The sequence below is a fragment of the Schistocerca americana genome, chromosome 2, assembly GCF_021461395.2.
Source record: "Schistocerca americana isolate TAMUIC-IGC-003095 chromosome 2, iqSchAmer2.1, whole genome shotgun sequence".
NCBI lineage: Eukaryota > Metazoa > Arthropoda > Insecta > Orthoptera > Acrididae > Schistocerca > Schistocerca americana.
Window position 1 is genome coordinate 446,533,732 of NC_060120.1, and position 17,207 is coordinate 446,550,938.

The 17,207-nt window shown below is 38.8% G+C and overlaps 1 protein-coding gene across 3 annotated transcripts in view; it reads left to right on the forward strand.

Annotated features, from left to right (window-relative positions):
* The window catches only part of LOC124595336 (putative RNA-binding protein Luc7-like 2), a 45,849-nt gene that overhangs the window by 988 nt on the left and 27,654 nt on the right, over nucleotides 1–17,207 (forward strand). The window contains exons 2-3 of one of the 3 annotated variants that reach the window (XM_047134046.1): nucleotides 11,701–11,758; nucleotides 12,145–12,239. Coding sequence is in view for 1 of the 3 variants with exons in the window: in XM_047134045.1 (XP_046990001.1) it covers nucleotides 12,145–12,239 (95 nt within the window). In the remaining 2 variants the exon portion in view is untranslated. Of the gene's footprint in view, nucleotides 1–11,700; nucleotides 11,759–12,144; nucleotides 12,240–13,348; nucleotides 13,398–17,207 lie in introns of those variants that run through there. The other 2 variants (XM_047134045.1, XM_047134047.1) reach the window with 2 other exon arrangements.

The window sequence follows — 17,207 nt, forward strand, 5'->3', positions numbered from 1 at the left end:
CACACTGAAACCTTGCATTGCACATTTGCTGTTTGTATGGTAAGTCACTATTCAGCCGTAATCATGGTATGCCTCACTGGGCATCAGTGAACAGAATTTGGCACTTTCAAAGAAACCCCTGTAGTTCTGAAAAGTACCACTATGCTGTTGGATATTGTAATGAACATTGGATAGCAGATACTGAAAATAACAAAATAGGGGTCGACAGAAGCGTCAGATCCCACGCGTCGGCTTTGACCTGTGACGTAAGGGTGTCGTGTGTGAAGTCATGATGGCGCGGAGTTTGGTTTGAGTGTGGCTGTCTCCAGTTCTGTTTTATCTTATTTTATTTACTTTTCTGATCTGTTCGTTCTATCTCGTGAGATTTTTTTTTAAATTTAAAAACACTTATTACTTATTTTAATTATCTGTTTCCTCGAATTTCTGTTTTAGTTTATTATATTTATCTTTCTGATCTGTTCTATCCCGTGAGATTTTTTTTAAAAAAGACAAAAAACACTAATCAGCTACTGAAGCATCTTTATCTTCTATGGGTTACGACCCCTGGGGAGGTGGGTGGGTATTCATGCATGGCTGTCTTCACTTACACGTTGTAGCTACGCACGGTGTCTAAATTTGTTTATATTTAGTTTGCCCCCCCCCCCCCCCACCCAAAACACCCTATTTCCCCCACTTGTCCCGTTAGTGTCAGTAGGCTTCTTGTGGAAAGTGTGTGTGTTTGTTTTTGTTTCCGCCATATTTGTGACGTCATGGGTCAAAGCAGACGGGTGGGATCGGACGCTTCCGTATTTCCCAAAATAGGATTTCTTTTCATATCACATTAGGTAATGATTTCTTAAAGTGACCAGAAGCAAACTTACCATTAATAAGCATAATGTTTCATATGTAGGCCTACTTCAGAGGAAGAACATATCAAATGAAATATCCTTTGTAAAGCTATAGTTTTGTTTTCTAGAAATATAGTAATTATAAGTGAAGCAGACTCTGAATCTCTGTTACTATGAGTCACCTGTTCCCAGTTGAATGTTGTCTGTTAGACAACTCTAACTTTCTAAGGGCAACAAATATTTAAGTATTTTGTGTAATTATTGACAAAATTTAAAATGCTGTCATGTAATCATTGAGGTAATCCCATATCTAAGGTCGAACATACGAAGTTGTTTATTAATTTTAGAAACTTTGTGTGTGGGTTGAGGCATTGTAAGTCATGAGATGCAGATTACCCAGACTCTATTCATCCAGTATTTAAGAATGAGAGCATAGTGACCTTAACAAAGTTTCCTTGCAACAATCGCGCGTGCACACACACACACACACACACACACACACACACACACACACACACACACACACACACACACACATATATATGTGCACACAAAGCATTTTTTGCTCTGCAAGCAGTAAAACTGTCATTTGACATGACTAATTTGTTAAATCTTTAATATTAAACTCTATATGCAACACAATTTTTCAGGCTGTATCTACATACACTACTGAAGACACCTGCTAAATTATCATTGTCAGATACATAGCTCAGGAGATACTACAAACATTAAGCTGCATGAAACAGTAGCTTTTTTAGTGCACATCACTAGATTATACTCGTCCATTGTTTGACAAGGCATTATGGATATTTTTTACTGTATTTATATAAAAAGTAAAATTAAATGCATTTGTCTTGTAACATAACCATCAAGTAAAATAAGAAATTGATACTGTAACATTAAGGTATTTTTATAACTTTCACTACCAACAACCCTAAAATAGTTTGATACCTGGTACTGTTTGGCACAAAGATCTTGCATGGACATAAAAAGGGTATCACTTACTTGGTTTACCAGATTTGGTTTTGACTTGTTCATTAGTCTGTGTGTGAATAATTGTTAAGTAATGAAACCCACGTAATTTTGCATCCTTCATCTTAATGTCAAATAATGACCACATTTTGTAAAATAATAAAATGTTTGAAGCTGTTTGCTGTAATTTCATTCTTTAAAAGAATTAGGGGAGTGGGATTACTAGTATAACATGTTCCTATGATCTGGAGAGAAGTTTTGTGGGTGTGTGATACTGTTTATACTAGTTTATCAGCAGGTTGTGTGTGTGTGTGTGTGTGTGTGTGTGTGTGTGTGTGTGTGTGTTTTGCACAAGAAATTACGAACTCATTATTTGGTGTAAAAGTACACACCTGACCTGTATTAAGTTGGTGACAAGTCTCTGGTTGACAAATACTTACCATACAGTTGCGTAAGGTACCGCTGCAATCGTATTTTAAGCATTTGATATGATGGTGAAATTTCAGTGCAATGCTAGACAATACTGTGATGTAAAATTGCCAGATACCTTAATTCAAAGAGTTAATAAAGAATTCTTCTATATAATCTTTAAAAAATGATAGACACGTGGTAGCAAATGCAATCAAATGCTTGGTTACTGTTAAGAACTATTGCACCCAAGAGAGCCACTTCTGGTATGAAATGTCATACCTGTTGACAGGCAAATGTTCAAGAATCTGATGAACTACTATGCTGTCAGCGATGGTGACTGGATAGTGCAGTCTCTTTCTCAGAAGGTTTTTGAGAATGCAGAGAGTTGAAGTAGTAAGGAAGCAGGACATTCTGTGAATCTTGAGCTTTCATTTCTATACTTGGCCTTACTGATAAGTGTTGAAGTGGGTGCTGTGATCTCGTTTTAATAATGTTGTCATGGAAACGGTGAACTGTGTGGAAGATAAGAATGATGACACTGGTAATTTGCTCTTGTTTGTGCTAAAACACATACTGTCATTCATGTCTAGAAAGGTGCTGAAAACAGTGAAGCATACAACCATAAGTATCTGAGGTGAAGAAAATACCTCTTAAAAACTTAAAATTGTCTATACATAAGAAATCACTTCGCCCTGTAAAAGAGTTTAGTAATACAGGGTGTACATAAAGTCTGGGAACTCTTTCAATTATTTGTTGTACAAGAACCAAACATTGTACAGATATCATACATATGTCATTTTGAAGAGAAACCTTGAAAGTTTTTTCTTGTATACTGCCACAGTGTAGTTTAGTAATTTGCTGATAGTCAGCGCTAGTTGCAAACATGGCAAGTTCACGTGGGGAGCGAGCTTTCTGTGTGTTGGAGTTCAACAAAAACAAGTGTGCTACAGCTTTACAACTGCTAATTAGAACTAAGTACGGAAAGAAGCCGCCAACAAGGAAGACCATTTACCAGTGGCACAACAAATTCATTAAGACGGGTTGCTTGTGTCTGGCAAAGAGAAGCGGACATCCCAATGTGAGTGAAGTGAACGTGGAGTGTGTATGAGAGACATTCATAAGAGTCCAAAGAAATTGATGCGTCGTGCATTCCGTGAACTTCAAATGGCTCCAATGACTGTGTGGAAGTCCTGTGACAGCTGTATGTGAAACCATTCAAATTGGAGCTAGTGCAGAAGCTCAATGACAATGAGAAACAAGTGTTTTGAGTTTTGTTCACAGTTGCAACAATTGAATGAGGGTGGGAATGGCATTGTTGATCACTTACTTTTTAGCAACGAAGCCAGTTTTCACACTAATCTGAATGTGAACAGGCATAATTGTCGAATCTGGGGTACAAAGCATCCACACGAATGCATTGAATTTGAGTGTGATTCCCCAAAGATGCCTTTTCATATCGGAAACTGTGCGGACCACCCTTCTTCGCCAAGAGCACTGTCACTGGATATTTCTACTTTGACATGTTGCAGCAATAGCTGATGCCACAAATGCAGTTGGATTCTGCATTCGTCTTTCAGCAGGATGGGGCTCCACCCCATTTTCATCGTGAAGTTTGTTGGTACCTAAACAGGGAGCTACCGCATCGATGGATCGGCCATGCTACAGAAGGGGACAGCTGTTTCATGAAATTGCCTTCCCGATCACCAGATCTCACTCCATGTGGCTTTTTTTCTGTGGGCACACTTTAAAGATCTGGTGTATGTATTGCTTCTATCACATTATGTAGCAGAACTAAGGGGGAGAATATGGGAAGCAACTGCCACAGTCTACAATGCCATGCTGGGACAGGTATGGCAAGAATTCAGTTACCGTATTGACGTCTGCCGCGTCACTCATGGTTGCAATATTGAATGTTTGTAAAAAAGCTTACAGAGTTTCTCTTCAAAATGCAATATGTATGACATCTGTACAATGTTTAGCTCTTGTGCAGTAAATAGTGTGTTCCTGGACTTTATGTACACCCTGTATATACATGTGGTTTTCTACAGTCTGAAACTATACATTGATCAGAAAATGATGATTGACTTTAAGGAATGGAAATGGACCAAGGTTTTTCATGTGTTGGCTGCACATGCAGGTACTTAGTTTGTCTTGTAGGATAAGTCTGTCATATCGGAAACTGTACAGACCAGCTTTCTTTGCCGAGAGCACTGTCACTGGATATTCTTTTTGATGCCTTCGCATTGTTTTGTCAAATAAAATATCTGCACAGGGGAACAAAGCTACATGCCAGTAACAAGTTAATTTAGCAGCAGCAATCTGAATGTTAACTGACTTGAGGAAGCAGATTCATACGATAGTGGTGAAGAGAGCAGAAGTTGCAACAAACCCCATTCAGTGTGTAGCCATGGTAGTTCTCGTGTGAACAATTAGTTGTGAGTCACTTCATAATATTGAAGGCATAGAATAGCTGACATAACCTAATCATAAATGAAGTTCATGGGCAACTGCAGAAATACTTGTTTATAATGTAAGACAGGCTTAATTTCGCAAAAATCTGACCTTAATAACAATCCATGGATGAAAGTAAAATTAAACACACCAGATCACACTTCTCGTGGGGGTGATAGCGTATATAGTGATAGGTTTGAAAGTCAATAAAAATATATACATAGCTTCCTAATGCAAAAAACTACGCCATAAGATGTATATACATCAAGTCTTAAATTTTTATAGGAAAATGAAACTCCATGAGAGAAGTCTGCCTTATAAATAGGGAAGTTGTCAGTTGAAATGTTGATTTTTTATTTGCATTTCATAATATATGCTGATACATCTGAAAGTATTTTGGAAAACAAAAACATAGTAGCTGATTTTATCAAAAACACAGCTACTATTAGTGTAGGTGGGACAAACTTCATCACAGTGTTGCAGTCCCACTTTTTATTTCATACAATTAAAAATATGGACTTCTAGTCAATCTTATTAGCTTTTCACTGTGAATAAAGCCTTAATTTTTTGTGAGATGCAAATGATGTTATGCAGTTTTTCAGTTGTAATATACAGTTATTGCTTACCAGTAGTTGTCACATTCTTCAATCCAAAGACTGGTGTGGTGCAGCCCTCCACACTATTCTATCTTGTGCAAACCCATAGTCTCCCAATAACTACTACATTGTTATTAACCTGCTGACTATAGTTGTCTCATGGTCTCCCTCTACAATTTCACCCCCCTCCCCCTACACATGTGCGCTACCACCCCTCCTCCCCCCCCCCCCCCCGCACGCACGCACGCACCCCTCCCTCTCCTCAATGCCACATTGGTGTCCCAGGATATCTCAGAATGTGTCCTATCAACCGAGCAGTTCTTCTAGTCAAATTACGCCACAAATTTCTTTCCTCCCCAATTATATTCAGTGCTCACCATATAGCGAAGATTCTGAGTCACAGATAGGCACAACAAAAAGATTTTCATACTTAAAGCTTTCAGCCAATGGCCTTTGTCAACAATAGACGCGTGCACATGCAACTCACTCACACACACGACTTCACTCTCAGGCAATTGCAGTCACACTTCGAGCAGCAGCACCAGTGCATGGTAGTTGTGACTGGCTGGGAAAAGGAGGAGACTGGGAGGGGGGGGGGGGGCAGCAGGGGCAGGGAGGGATAGTATGGTTGGCATGGTGGACAGTGAAGCGCTGCAGGTTGGGTGGTAGGCAGGGGAGAGGTGGGATGGGGGTAGTTGTGGAAAAGGAGAGAAATAGAGAGAAATAATCTTAAAAAATGAAATTGAATAAATAAAAATACTGTTAGTGGAATGATGGCTTTGTAGTGTGGAATGGGTGAGGACAGCGACCAAAGAAGTTTCAGGCCAGGAGAGTTACAGGAACGTAGGATTTATTCCAGGGAAAGTTCCCACCTGCGCACTTCAGAAAAGCTGGTGTTGGCACAGGCTGTGGAGCAGTCATTGAAATGAAGGGTATCATGTTTGGCAGTGTGTTCAGCAAGAGGGTACTACACTTGTTTCTTGGCCACAGTTTGTCGATGGCCATTCAAGCGGACAATCAGTTTGTTGGTTGCCATGCCTACATACAATGCAGCACAGTGGTTGCAGCTTAGCTTGTTGACCACATGACTGGTTTCACAGGAACCCTGCCTTTTATGGAATAGGTGATATTTGTCAGTGGACTGATGGTGGTGGTGGTGGTGGTGGTGGTGGTGGTGGGAGACAGGCCTTGCATCTAAATCTATTATAGGGGTACGAGGCATGAGGTAAGGGATTGGGAGTGGTAGTTGTGTAATGATGGACGAATATATTGTGTAGGTTCAGTGGACGGTGGAATAGCACTGTGGGAGGGGTGGGAAGGATAGTAGACAGGACATTCCTCATTTCAGTGCATGACGAGAGGTGATCAAAACCCTGGCAGAGAATGTAATTAAGTTGCTTCCATTCCTGGGTGGTGTGAAGTTCAGAGGGGAGTGCTGCTCTGTGGCCGAACAGTGGGGCTTTGGCAGGTGGTGGGAGACTGGAAAGATAAGGCATGGGTGATATGTTTTTGTACTAGGTTGGGAGGATAATTAGTCGGTGAAGGCTTCAGTGTGATCCTTGGTATATTTCAAGAGGGAATGCTCGTCACTGCAGATGCAACAATCATGGGTGGCTAGGCTGTATGGAAGGGACTTCTTGGTATGGAATGTGTGGCAGCTGTTGAATTGGAAATATTGCTGCTAGTTAGTAGATTTGATATGAATGGAGATCGTGATGTAGCCATATTCAAGGTGGTAAACATATAGGAAGGTGGTTTGTTGGGTCCAGTAGGACCAGGTGAAACAAATGGGGGAGAAGTTGTTGAGGTTCTGGAGGAATGTGGATAGTTTCCTCACCTTCGATCCAGATAGTAAAAATGTCACCATTGAATCTGAACCAGGTGACGGGTTTAGGATTCTGGGTGTTTAGGGAGGATTCCTCTAGAAGACCCATGAGTAGGTTGGTTTAGGATGTTGCCATGTGGGTTCCCATAGCCGTACCCCAGATTTGTTTGTAGGTAATGCCTTCAAAGGAGAAGTAATTGTGGGTGAGGATAAAGTTGGTCATGGAGACTAGGAAGGAGGTTGTTGGTTTGAAATCCATAGGACGTCTGGAAAGATAGTGTTCAATAGCGGTAAGGCCATGGGCATTAAGAATGTTAGTGTAAAAGGTGGTGGCATCAATAGTGATAAGCAGGGCACTACGTGGTAAGGGGACAAAAACTGTTTTGGGTCAGTGGAGAAAATGGTTGATATATTTTATATAGAAGGGGTACGTCCCGGGTTATAGGTTGAAGGTGTTCATCTAAAAGAGCAGGGATTCTTTCGGTGGGGGCACAGTAATCGGCCACACTGTGATGTCCTGGATGATTGATTAGGTTTTTGGACTTCAGGATGATTAGGTTTATGGACTTCAGGAAGCATGTAGAAGGTAGTAGTGCGTGGAGTGGTAGGGGTGAGCAGAGAGATGGACTCTGGAGAGGGGTTCTGGAATGGGTGTAAAGATTTGAGTAGTGACTGGAGATCCTGCTGGATTACTGGAATGGAGTCACTGTGGCAAGGTTTGTAGGTGGAAGTATCTGACAGTTGACAGTTCTTCCACCAGGTAATCCTTGCAGTTCAAATCAACAGTGGTGGAGCCTTTGTCTGCAGGTATGATTGTATGGTCAGGATCAAGTTTTATATGGTTGACTGTGATTCTTTCTGCAGGTGTAAGGTTGGTTTGCATGTTGAGGGATTTGGGAATGATTGTGAGGCAAGGTTTGAGGTTAAGAAATTCTAGAAAGTTAACAGTAGGTGGTTTGGAGGCAGTTAGGGTGGATCATGGTTGGATAGAGGACTGAACTGAGTTATGTATCGTTCAATATTGGTCTTTGGTTGAGTCTGATTGGTCGGGTTTGTGGTGAAAAAGTGTTTCCAGTGTAGCGATCGGGGGAAGGAGAGAAGGTCTTTCACAATTCCTGCATAATCGAATTTGGGAGTGGGGCAAAAGGTGAGACCTTTGGAAAGGACAGATATTTCTGTGGAGCTACGGCTTCTGTAGGAAAGGTTCATGACTATGTTGCAGATCTGGTTAGGTTCTGGATTCTGTGTGGTGGTGGGAGTGAGAGTTTTGGAGGGTGGGGGTAAGTGTAGTAGCTCTGAAAGACAGGGTTTGTCAGCTATGACAGGGTGTGGGGACGTTTGGAGGTTGTTCCGGAGGTGATGGACAGTGAAAGGTGGGAGTAAGAAGTGAGCAGGATGGAGAGCTTTCTGTGGTGGCATCGTGCATGTTGCTAAAGTTCTTGCAGTGCAAGAATTTCAGTGTGTGTTATGGGTTCCAGGAATTTGGGAGTGCATAGCAGGAGAATCTTGCGAATGGAGAGGAGGTACTGCAAGGTGGTATGGGCTTGGTTGATATGGTTTTGCATGACTGTTCGTGAGGCCTAAGGATTGGCATAATTTGAACAGGTGGAGGTCATTGTTGAAGGAGGGGTGGCAATCAGAGATGCGTCATTTGATAAGGCCATTTGGGATTCCATGATCCAAGCAACAATGCAGGAACAGTATGTGGGTATGGGATCTGGCTGTCCACTGTCCTTCCCACCCCTGCCACAGTGGTATACCACCGTCCACCGAACCTACACAATATACTCATTCATCCTTACACAACCCGTGCTCTCAATCCCTTACCTCATGGCTCATACCCCTGTAATGACATAAATGCAAGACCTGCCCCATATATCCTCCCGCAACCACCTGCTCCAGTCGGGTCACTAACATCTACATGGATACTCTGCAAATCACATTTAAGTGCCTGGCAGAGGGTTCATCGAACCTATCTCATCAAAGGCAGGGCTATCTGTGAAACTAGTCATGGAGTCTATAAGCTAAGCTGCAACCACTGTGCTGCATTCTGTGTAGGCATTACAACCAACAAGCTGTCTGTCCACTTGAATGGCCACCGACAAACTGTGGCCAAGAAACAAGTGGACCACTCTGTTGCTGAACACGCTGCCAAACATATCTTTCATTTCAGTGACTGCTTCAGAGCCTTGCCATTGGATCCTTCCCACCAACACTAGCTTTTCTGAATTGTGCAGGTGGGAACTTTCCCTGCAACACATCCTATGCTCACGTAACCCTCCTGGCCTCAACCTTAGTTAGTCACTGTCCTCGCCTGTCCAGTCTGTTCCCTGTTCCCATTCCAGCACTACACAGCTGTCATTCCATCTTCACACCCAGTTTTTTATTTATTTAATTTAATTTTTTATTTATTTCTATCCTTTTCTGCAACTCTCCCTCCTCACCACCTCTCTGCCCACTACCCAACCTGCAGTACTTCTGTCCACCCACCACACCATACTATCCCTCCCCTCCATGCCTCAGCCTCCTCCTTTCTCCCACCCAGTCACCACTCCCATTGTGCACTGGTGCTGCTGCTCACAGTGTGGTTTCAGTTGCCTGAAGGTGCAGTCGTGTGTGAGCTGCATTACCCCCCTCTCCCAGCTAGCTAGCTCGCGTGCGTGTATTGTTGACAAAGGCCACTGGCCGGAAGCTTTAAGTGTGAAAATCTTTCTGTTGTGCCTATCTGCGACTTAGCATATCCACTATATAGTGAGTAGCAACTTCCCTTCTCATAATATTGTTACATTCCATTCTGGATTTTCCATTGTTTGATTCAGTTCTGTTCAGTACCTCATTGGTTACATTATCTGCCCATCTTCTTTTCAGCATTCTTCTATAGCACCATATTATAGAGTCTTCTATTCTTTTCTTGTTGCTTTTTGTCTGTGTTTCAGTTCTGTGTAAAATTTATATGTGAAGAGTTTTTCTTTAGAAAATCTTTCCTTGACATTGCCAGTCTACATTTTGTATCCTCTCCACTTCAGCCATAATCAGTTATTGTATGGTCCAAATAGCGATAATCATATAATACTTTTAGTATCTTATTTCCTAATCTAATTCCCTTTGCACTGCCTAATTTAATTCAACTACATTCTATTGCCCATGTTTTTATTGTTCATCTTTTATATTCTTTTTTAGACATTGTCCATTCTGTCCAACTGCTTTTCCAAGTGCTTCATTGTCTCCAACATAATGACTGTGTCACCGGCAAACAGCAAAGTTTTATTTCTTCTCCCTGAACTTTGATCCCTCCTCCAATTTTTTCTTTGTTTTCCATTACTGCTTGATCACTGTACAGATGGAATGACATTGTAGATAGGCTAGAATCCTGTCTCACTCCTTTCTCCATCATTGCTTCCCTGTCGTGCGCTTCAGCTCGTAACATCTTTACTGCGTGTATAGTACCCTTGCTACCTTCAGAATTTCAGTGTGTATTGTCAAAACCTTTCTCTAATTCTACAAATGCTAGAAGTATGGATTTGCTTTTCTGTAACCTACCACTCAAGATAAGTTGCAGGGTTGGTATTACCTCACATTTCTACGTTTCTCCAGAACTCAAACTGAGCTTACCAGAGGTCAACTTCCAACAGTTTTACCATTCTTCTTTAGACAATTTATGTCAGTATTTTGCAACCACAAGTCATTAGATGAATAATTTGGTAACAATCACACCTGTTAGCAACAGCTTCAGTTACTACAAAAAAGTTCTCATTGTGAAGGCTGCTTTTTTCCCCCTACACACAAGCTAGTAATCTTGCATGATAGTGGAATATCCTCAATTGAAGGATTGGCTACTATTCTGTGGTGATGGCACATTTTGCTTTCATGCTATGATAGTTTTGTCTTTGACCCTGGTATATATGGTGCTGTCTCTGTTTTGTGCCCACGTAAATCTGCTCTTCTCCCCTCTTTCATATCTTTAATTCTATGCTTTGGTAAAAGAAACTCTTTGCATATGTAACATTTTCTTTTATATAAGAATCCTTTGAATGTGGACTAAGAATTGTAAGAACTATGTATAGGCAGCTTCATTGAAACAATTTAGTACTATCTGTGTGTTGAGTAATTCTGAAATTGGCACCTGAGAGGGAATTACCTCATTTGAATGGCAATTGTGGACAGATGATGACAGTCAGAATTACTTAGTGTAATTGATTTTAAAATTAAATATGACAAAAGATAACACACTTTTGGATTTAGTGCCAGATTTATATATAACACATCAGTCATGAGTGATATAAGAATCTATTTCTACAAGTTGGCACTGAGTGGACATTTTCAGTTTGGTGTGAAACTGTTCTCATTTTAATGAGATGATCTTCTTTACATCTTTCCTTTCTTACCTCCATTCTTTTAATGAGTGCATATAAACCATTGCCTTAATGTAGCAGAAACTTTGGAAATTCTCACTAATTGTAACAGATTTTGGACAAAATGACAATTTTGAGAAGAAATTAATATTAAAATAAAAGCTAGTATTATAAAGAAGCTTAGTTTAGTGTTAAATTTTGTATAATAACATTTATTCTGAAATTAATATGTGGGATCTAAAGCCTCATCCCTGATTTCATTCTAGGGGGGCTTCCGCGCTTAATACAAGTATTGAGAGTAAAGGGCAGCTGAGAGCAGCACACGTGTGTATTAATCTGTGATATTTCTTTTTTATTTCAAAACAGTGTCATCATAACTGCTACTTAATAGAAGAGTCTAAACATTGCTATTAATAGCTTGATATGTTCATAGATATTGTAGTTCTGTGAAGTGTTTTTGCAGTTGTAGAATTGTTTACTGTTAAAAACAAATTAATACAGTTAAGCACTTTCTTCAAATATGTCTGTTAGAGTTCACAAAAATCACATGGCTCTAAATTGTGTAAAATAGATACACTTCTTTTTTGGAAGATATGCATATTTCAAATAGTATTTTTGTACCTAATTGTGTAGGTTTTTCCACATTCCATTGAGCATTCATAGTTTTACACAAATATCATTAATTTAACAAAATGATAACGGATTTTTAGGGGAAAACAACAGGTTCCAAGTGAAGTTTTCAGACCCCAAGGTGTGCAAAAGCTTCCTGCTCAGCTGCTGTCCACATGAGATTCTATCATCTACGGTATGTACATTTTATATGTGCTGTGAAGCAATCTGAAGATTTAATATATTGAATTGTTAAATATTGTTTACAATTGTAAAGTAACTTCGTATTACGAAGTCACAAAATTGAGACAAATCTGTGTTTCATGTTGATTTTTGTATAATTTTTCAAAATTGTACTCCTGGAAAACCTTTCTGTGTAAACCTTTTTCTAGTTAAATTTCATTCATAAGGCCTCCAGTGGCTTATCACAATTTTTGGTTTGGTGCTGTATTATTGTCAGTTTATGGTATCAATCTTTATTACAATTAAGCTCATTAATGCCTCATACAATAGTTCTTTCCAGAATATCACGGCATATTGTTGTGGATAAGACAGGGTGAATTTGGGGTTTATTACATTATGTAAGTACAAGAATTAAATAATTGAAAGATACAAATGCAAATTCAAAAATTCTTTTTCATTGTTTCACATTTAAGATGTTACTATAAGAACTAGTATATCTGTGACTTTGACGGCACTTCAAAATGGTAAGTATTGCCACATGAAAGCTGAAGACATCAGCCATTCAAATATTATTGGATTCCAGTAAAGTGTCCTTAAGTATTGTTATAGCTTATTAAAATTGTGGGAAAAATATCTGGGTTCTAGGCAGAAAGATTTTTCCTCATCAAAATAGATCGGAATGTAAAATATCCTGAGGAAGGAACAAAATCTCCATTTTTGTAAGTAGAGAAGTTGTTCTGCATGGCTCTGTAGTTGAAATATGCGTTGAATCGAGTGCTGAGGGACGTTTTCCTATTACCTTGTGAGTATGCCCATTTAACTTGCAGGTGGAAGTATCCTGAAGACTGTCAGGCTTCACCTTGCACTGGTGATGTACCTATCTTAGACAAAATTACTACTAAGTCACCTTCGGCCCATTAACCTTTGCTGACTGAAGGTGTATAATCTGTTTCATCTTTTAACGCCATAGCTTAAAGAGTTGTATTTCGATCATAGATTTACTTATTTATCAAGTCAAATTGCAACTCACATATTTTTTTCAACTGGTCTCTTTCACCCTTTAGGAAGATAAAATATAATTTGACACACCATGTGGATAGTTTAGAGGAATTTTGTCACCATTACATCATACGGCGACACCATTCAAGTTTGAAGATATTTGTGACAGTCTGTAAGTTGCATAATTTACCGAGGGCTGGCAACATATATATTTTTGTCTGTATGTGGGCTCTATATAGGTGTGTGACTATTTCTCTATTTTAACTTAAGTCTTAAATGTACCAATTTTGTAACCTTGGTCAACCGATCATAGAATTTGAACTATGGTAAATACAAGTGGAAGAAAGTGTGAAAACAAAAATTTTGAAGCAAACATTGCATAACATGGCTACAATAATCTTTACCTGCAAATAGGCCATTACTGAAGTGAAAGGCAGGCATTCATTGGTAATACACCTTAGCAATTTGAGACTGTTACGTCATTGTAATGGATCTTGTGATAATAAAGTGACAGTAATTGTAAACTTAAAGCAGCCACTAAATGGTAAACTTGTTGTAGATAGAAATTATCATTAAGATTAATGCTGGCAAACATTTCTGATAATGACTATGAACAAAGTGTCCATTAACCACCTTTGATTCCATAAGGAACTTTTGTGCATTGTGATTGTAGACTACAAGGAAGGAGAGGCACACAGCAGTCAGTTGCAATCCCAGTTTTTATTGCTCTTGAAAATGTAGATTCTGGCTATAAATAGCAATCTTCAGTTTAGTTAAAATTCAACAAACTTGCAGCAGTACACATCACCACATGATCTTACTGGTGTATATGCAGAAGGAAATTGAGCTGTAAAGCCAAAATCTAGACGTGCAAGAGTAATAAGAACTAACCGGTTAGCAACAGATTGCTGTGTGCCTCTCCTTCCCAAGTGCCCATGTCAGTTTTGTTTCTGCTACTACTACTACTACTACTACTACTACTATTACTATTAGAAATAATTGCCAGCACTGATTTGCAACCACGATGCCATTCAGAGGTTACTAAAGTTAACAAACTCCCTATTTTAAGTCTCATTTTACAGGGCTAATAGTAATACTTCGATAATATTTCATAAGAATTGAGAACTTAAATGGAGCTGACAAAATAAAAAAGTTGTAATGAGAAGTTATTTTGCAGTTTTCAGAGTTTCCATTAATGGACACAATGCAAAAAGTAAACTGAAGTTGAAGTTGTGGTAAAGGTACTTAAATTTCAGTAAAACTAAAACCTAGTAAAAGAATGAAAATGATCTTTCATACTCATCTATGTTCTGAAGATACACATAAATGAAACATGTAACAAAGAGTTAAACAGGGCAAAAAATTAAATTGAAGCACAATGACTTTTATGGGTTTGAGAGTGAGTTCTAAGATGTGATGTAGCTATTAATGAAAGATAACTACTCAGTATGAGTCAAAGGCCTAGGAGGACAGGAATGCCACATTGTCCACTTACAAAGATATGATTAGAATTAATTCATCAAAACCTTTAGTTTGTTTCACTGTCTATTTTGTAAAAATACCATAAGCAAAATTTCAACTGTCAACATGAACTGTAAGTTATTCAAAAATAATTATGAAGTAAGACATTTTTGAATGGATTCTATACTGAAAACTGCTTAGTGTAAAACCTAGAATTCTTGTCCTGTGCAATACAGCTTTCTCTAGTCACTGTTACCACTCATTTGTGATTCAATTATTGAATCTCTAATTGAAAGCCAATTACACATGTATATTATGCAGGATAATCTTTGAGTTGAGTATACATAAATAGCATTTCAAAATTTTAGAATTTATTTGTAAACATTGCAAAACCATGTATTGATAAAAGGCTCCAAACATTATATTATGACATTTGACAGCTCTGTTTCTGAAAAAGATTGAACTGTAGTTAGGAAGGAGTCAAGACTATCATCAGCATATTCTGACAAGTATTGCATGCATTCAGTTGGACTTAGAAACCTAAGGAGGGGAAGACGTAGTATATTAGTGATTGTAACTTCAGTATGTTCGTCATGGTGGTGGACTAAAAGCTTAATTGATCTATCCATAATAATTTTCTGTGTTAAATGTCTTCCTGTGCCTGAAAAATTCTTGGCCTAACAATTAGTCTCAAGGTTGGATCAGAATTATTTGTTTTTGTGAAATCAATATAATGCTTGAATTCTTATGACCTGAAAGGGACTAAGGCCATCTTCTTCAAAACAGAATAAGTGTGACACTTGGAAAAATCTCCTTCACCATTTTTCCAAATTTTGACTAGTCTGACTGCAACTGATTTGTTTCCATGTGTGATCCAAAATTTCCAGTTGGTACACACAGGTAACAGTGAATCATTCAGATTGGTCACTGGTGTTATAACTATGTGAATGTGACCAGTCAGTGGTGTACATGCAAATCCCCCCCCCCCCTCCCAATTAGACACCTCATATTGCCTCCCACCCCCACCCCCTCCCCCCAGCAGTAAACTTGCTGATGTTCATTACCACCTGTATTCACCCAATGTACAACTGCTTCTTTGTTAGACAAAGAAATTTTTTCTTGTCTTCAGCAAACAGTTAACAACTAAATACAGCATTATCAATTGTGGATTCTGCAGGAGTGTAAGTCTCTTCACAGTGATGAATCCATAGCATGTCTTCTAGTGCTCTATCGTTGCTATCCACGTCTGCACTGTTAAAACATCCATTTGAAATTTTTAACTAGTTTGCATGAGTCTTCATGTGTAATTGCTGTTAGTGGATTCAGTTGGCAGATGTTGTATGCCATCTTAGCAGTTAGCAAAAGGAGAGGGGTTCCCTTGACCTGTGGTGAGATTGGATGGTATAGAATAATTTTTGAAGCACGATTGTTGTCAGAATGATGTCTTTCCGATTATTTACAAGTTAATAGGTACAAAAAATGAGTATTATGCTCAGCTTTTAACAAAACCTTGATGTGAAATTCCTCTTTAGTGTGTGTTCCTCCCATATAACTACCATTGTGTAGTAGCAGCTGAAATTTGTTAGGTGGATTTTAAGTGATGCGACACAAGTGTGTTAAAAAAAAAATCCCAGGGGATTTTAACATGATTGGTCCAACCATTCCCTTCCTAGTATGAGCACTGTATAATAGTGTACTGTTCAAAATAGCTTGTTTATTCAATTTTCTAAAACATAATTCAGTTTGCAAAATAGGAATAACATAGACTTATGTAGTTCTTTCTGGTTATAGGAATATAAAACAGCTTTCCAAGTGCAGGTATGATCTTTGTCAATGGATTCTGTAGGAAAGAAATTAGTCAAGTTTTAGCTGGAAGTATATGGAAATGTACTTGTCTTTTGTATAACAGTAAAATAGTTCATCAAAAAATCAAAGTTAAGAACTGGAAGAATTGAAAGGAATTCCATTAACTTGCACATTCTTCTGGGTGGGTAAATTTGCAGTTCAGAAGTTTATAGTTGAATGTTTTGTGGATTTTTGATTGTTAGACTGAGGGCAGATTATTTTTTCCCCATCCACTTCTGTGGTAAAATTATGTATGTATATACTTGTATTTGCACAAAATAGCTGTGTACAGAGTACAGTGATCAGTTTAAAATTTAATCATGTGGATGGCAGATTTATTTCACTGTAAATGAAATGTCTGTAGATTGCATTCTCACAGACAAATGCAGTTGAATGTAATAATTCTTTATTTGCTGTGATGAGAAAACAGGATTTAGTTTAATGTGGTGGTTACATTTTTTTTGGGTCCTGGAACTGATACAAAAAACTTTTGACAGGGTATATGTTTTATCTGGTAGTATCTTGTGAATGTCTTTTAAAGTTCCCAGTGGTGGTTGGGTGTGGGGGTTACCTCATAATTTCAGCTGTAGCCCACACTAAACAAGTTACACCATAAATTTGCCTGACAATAGAAGGCAGCAGGTGGTGGTTCACACACCCATCTACCAGGACCTTC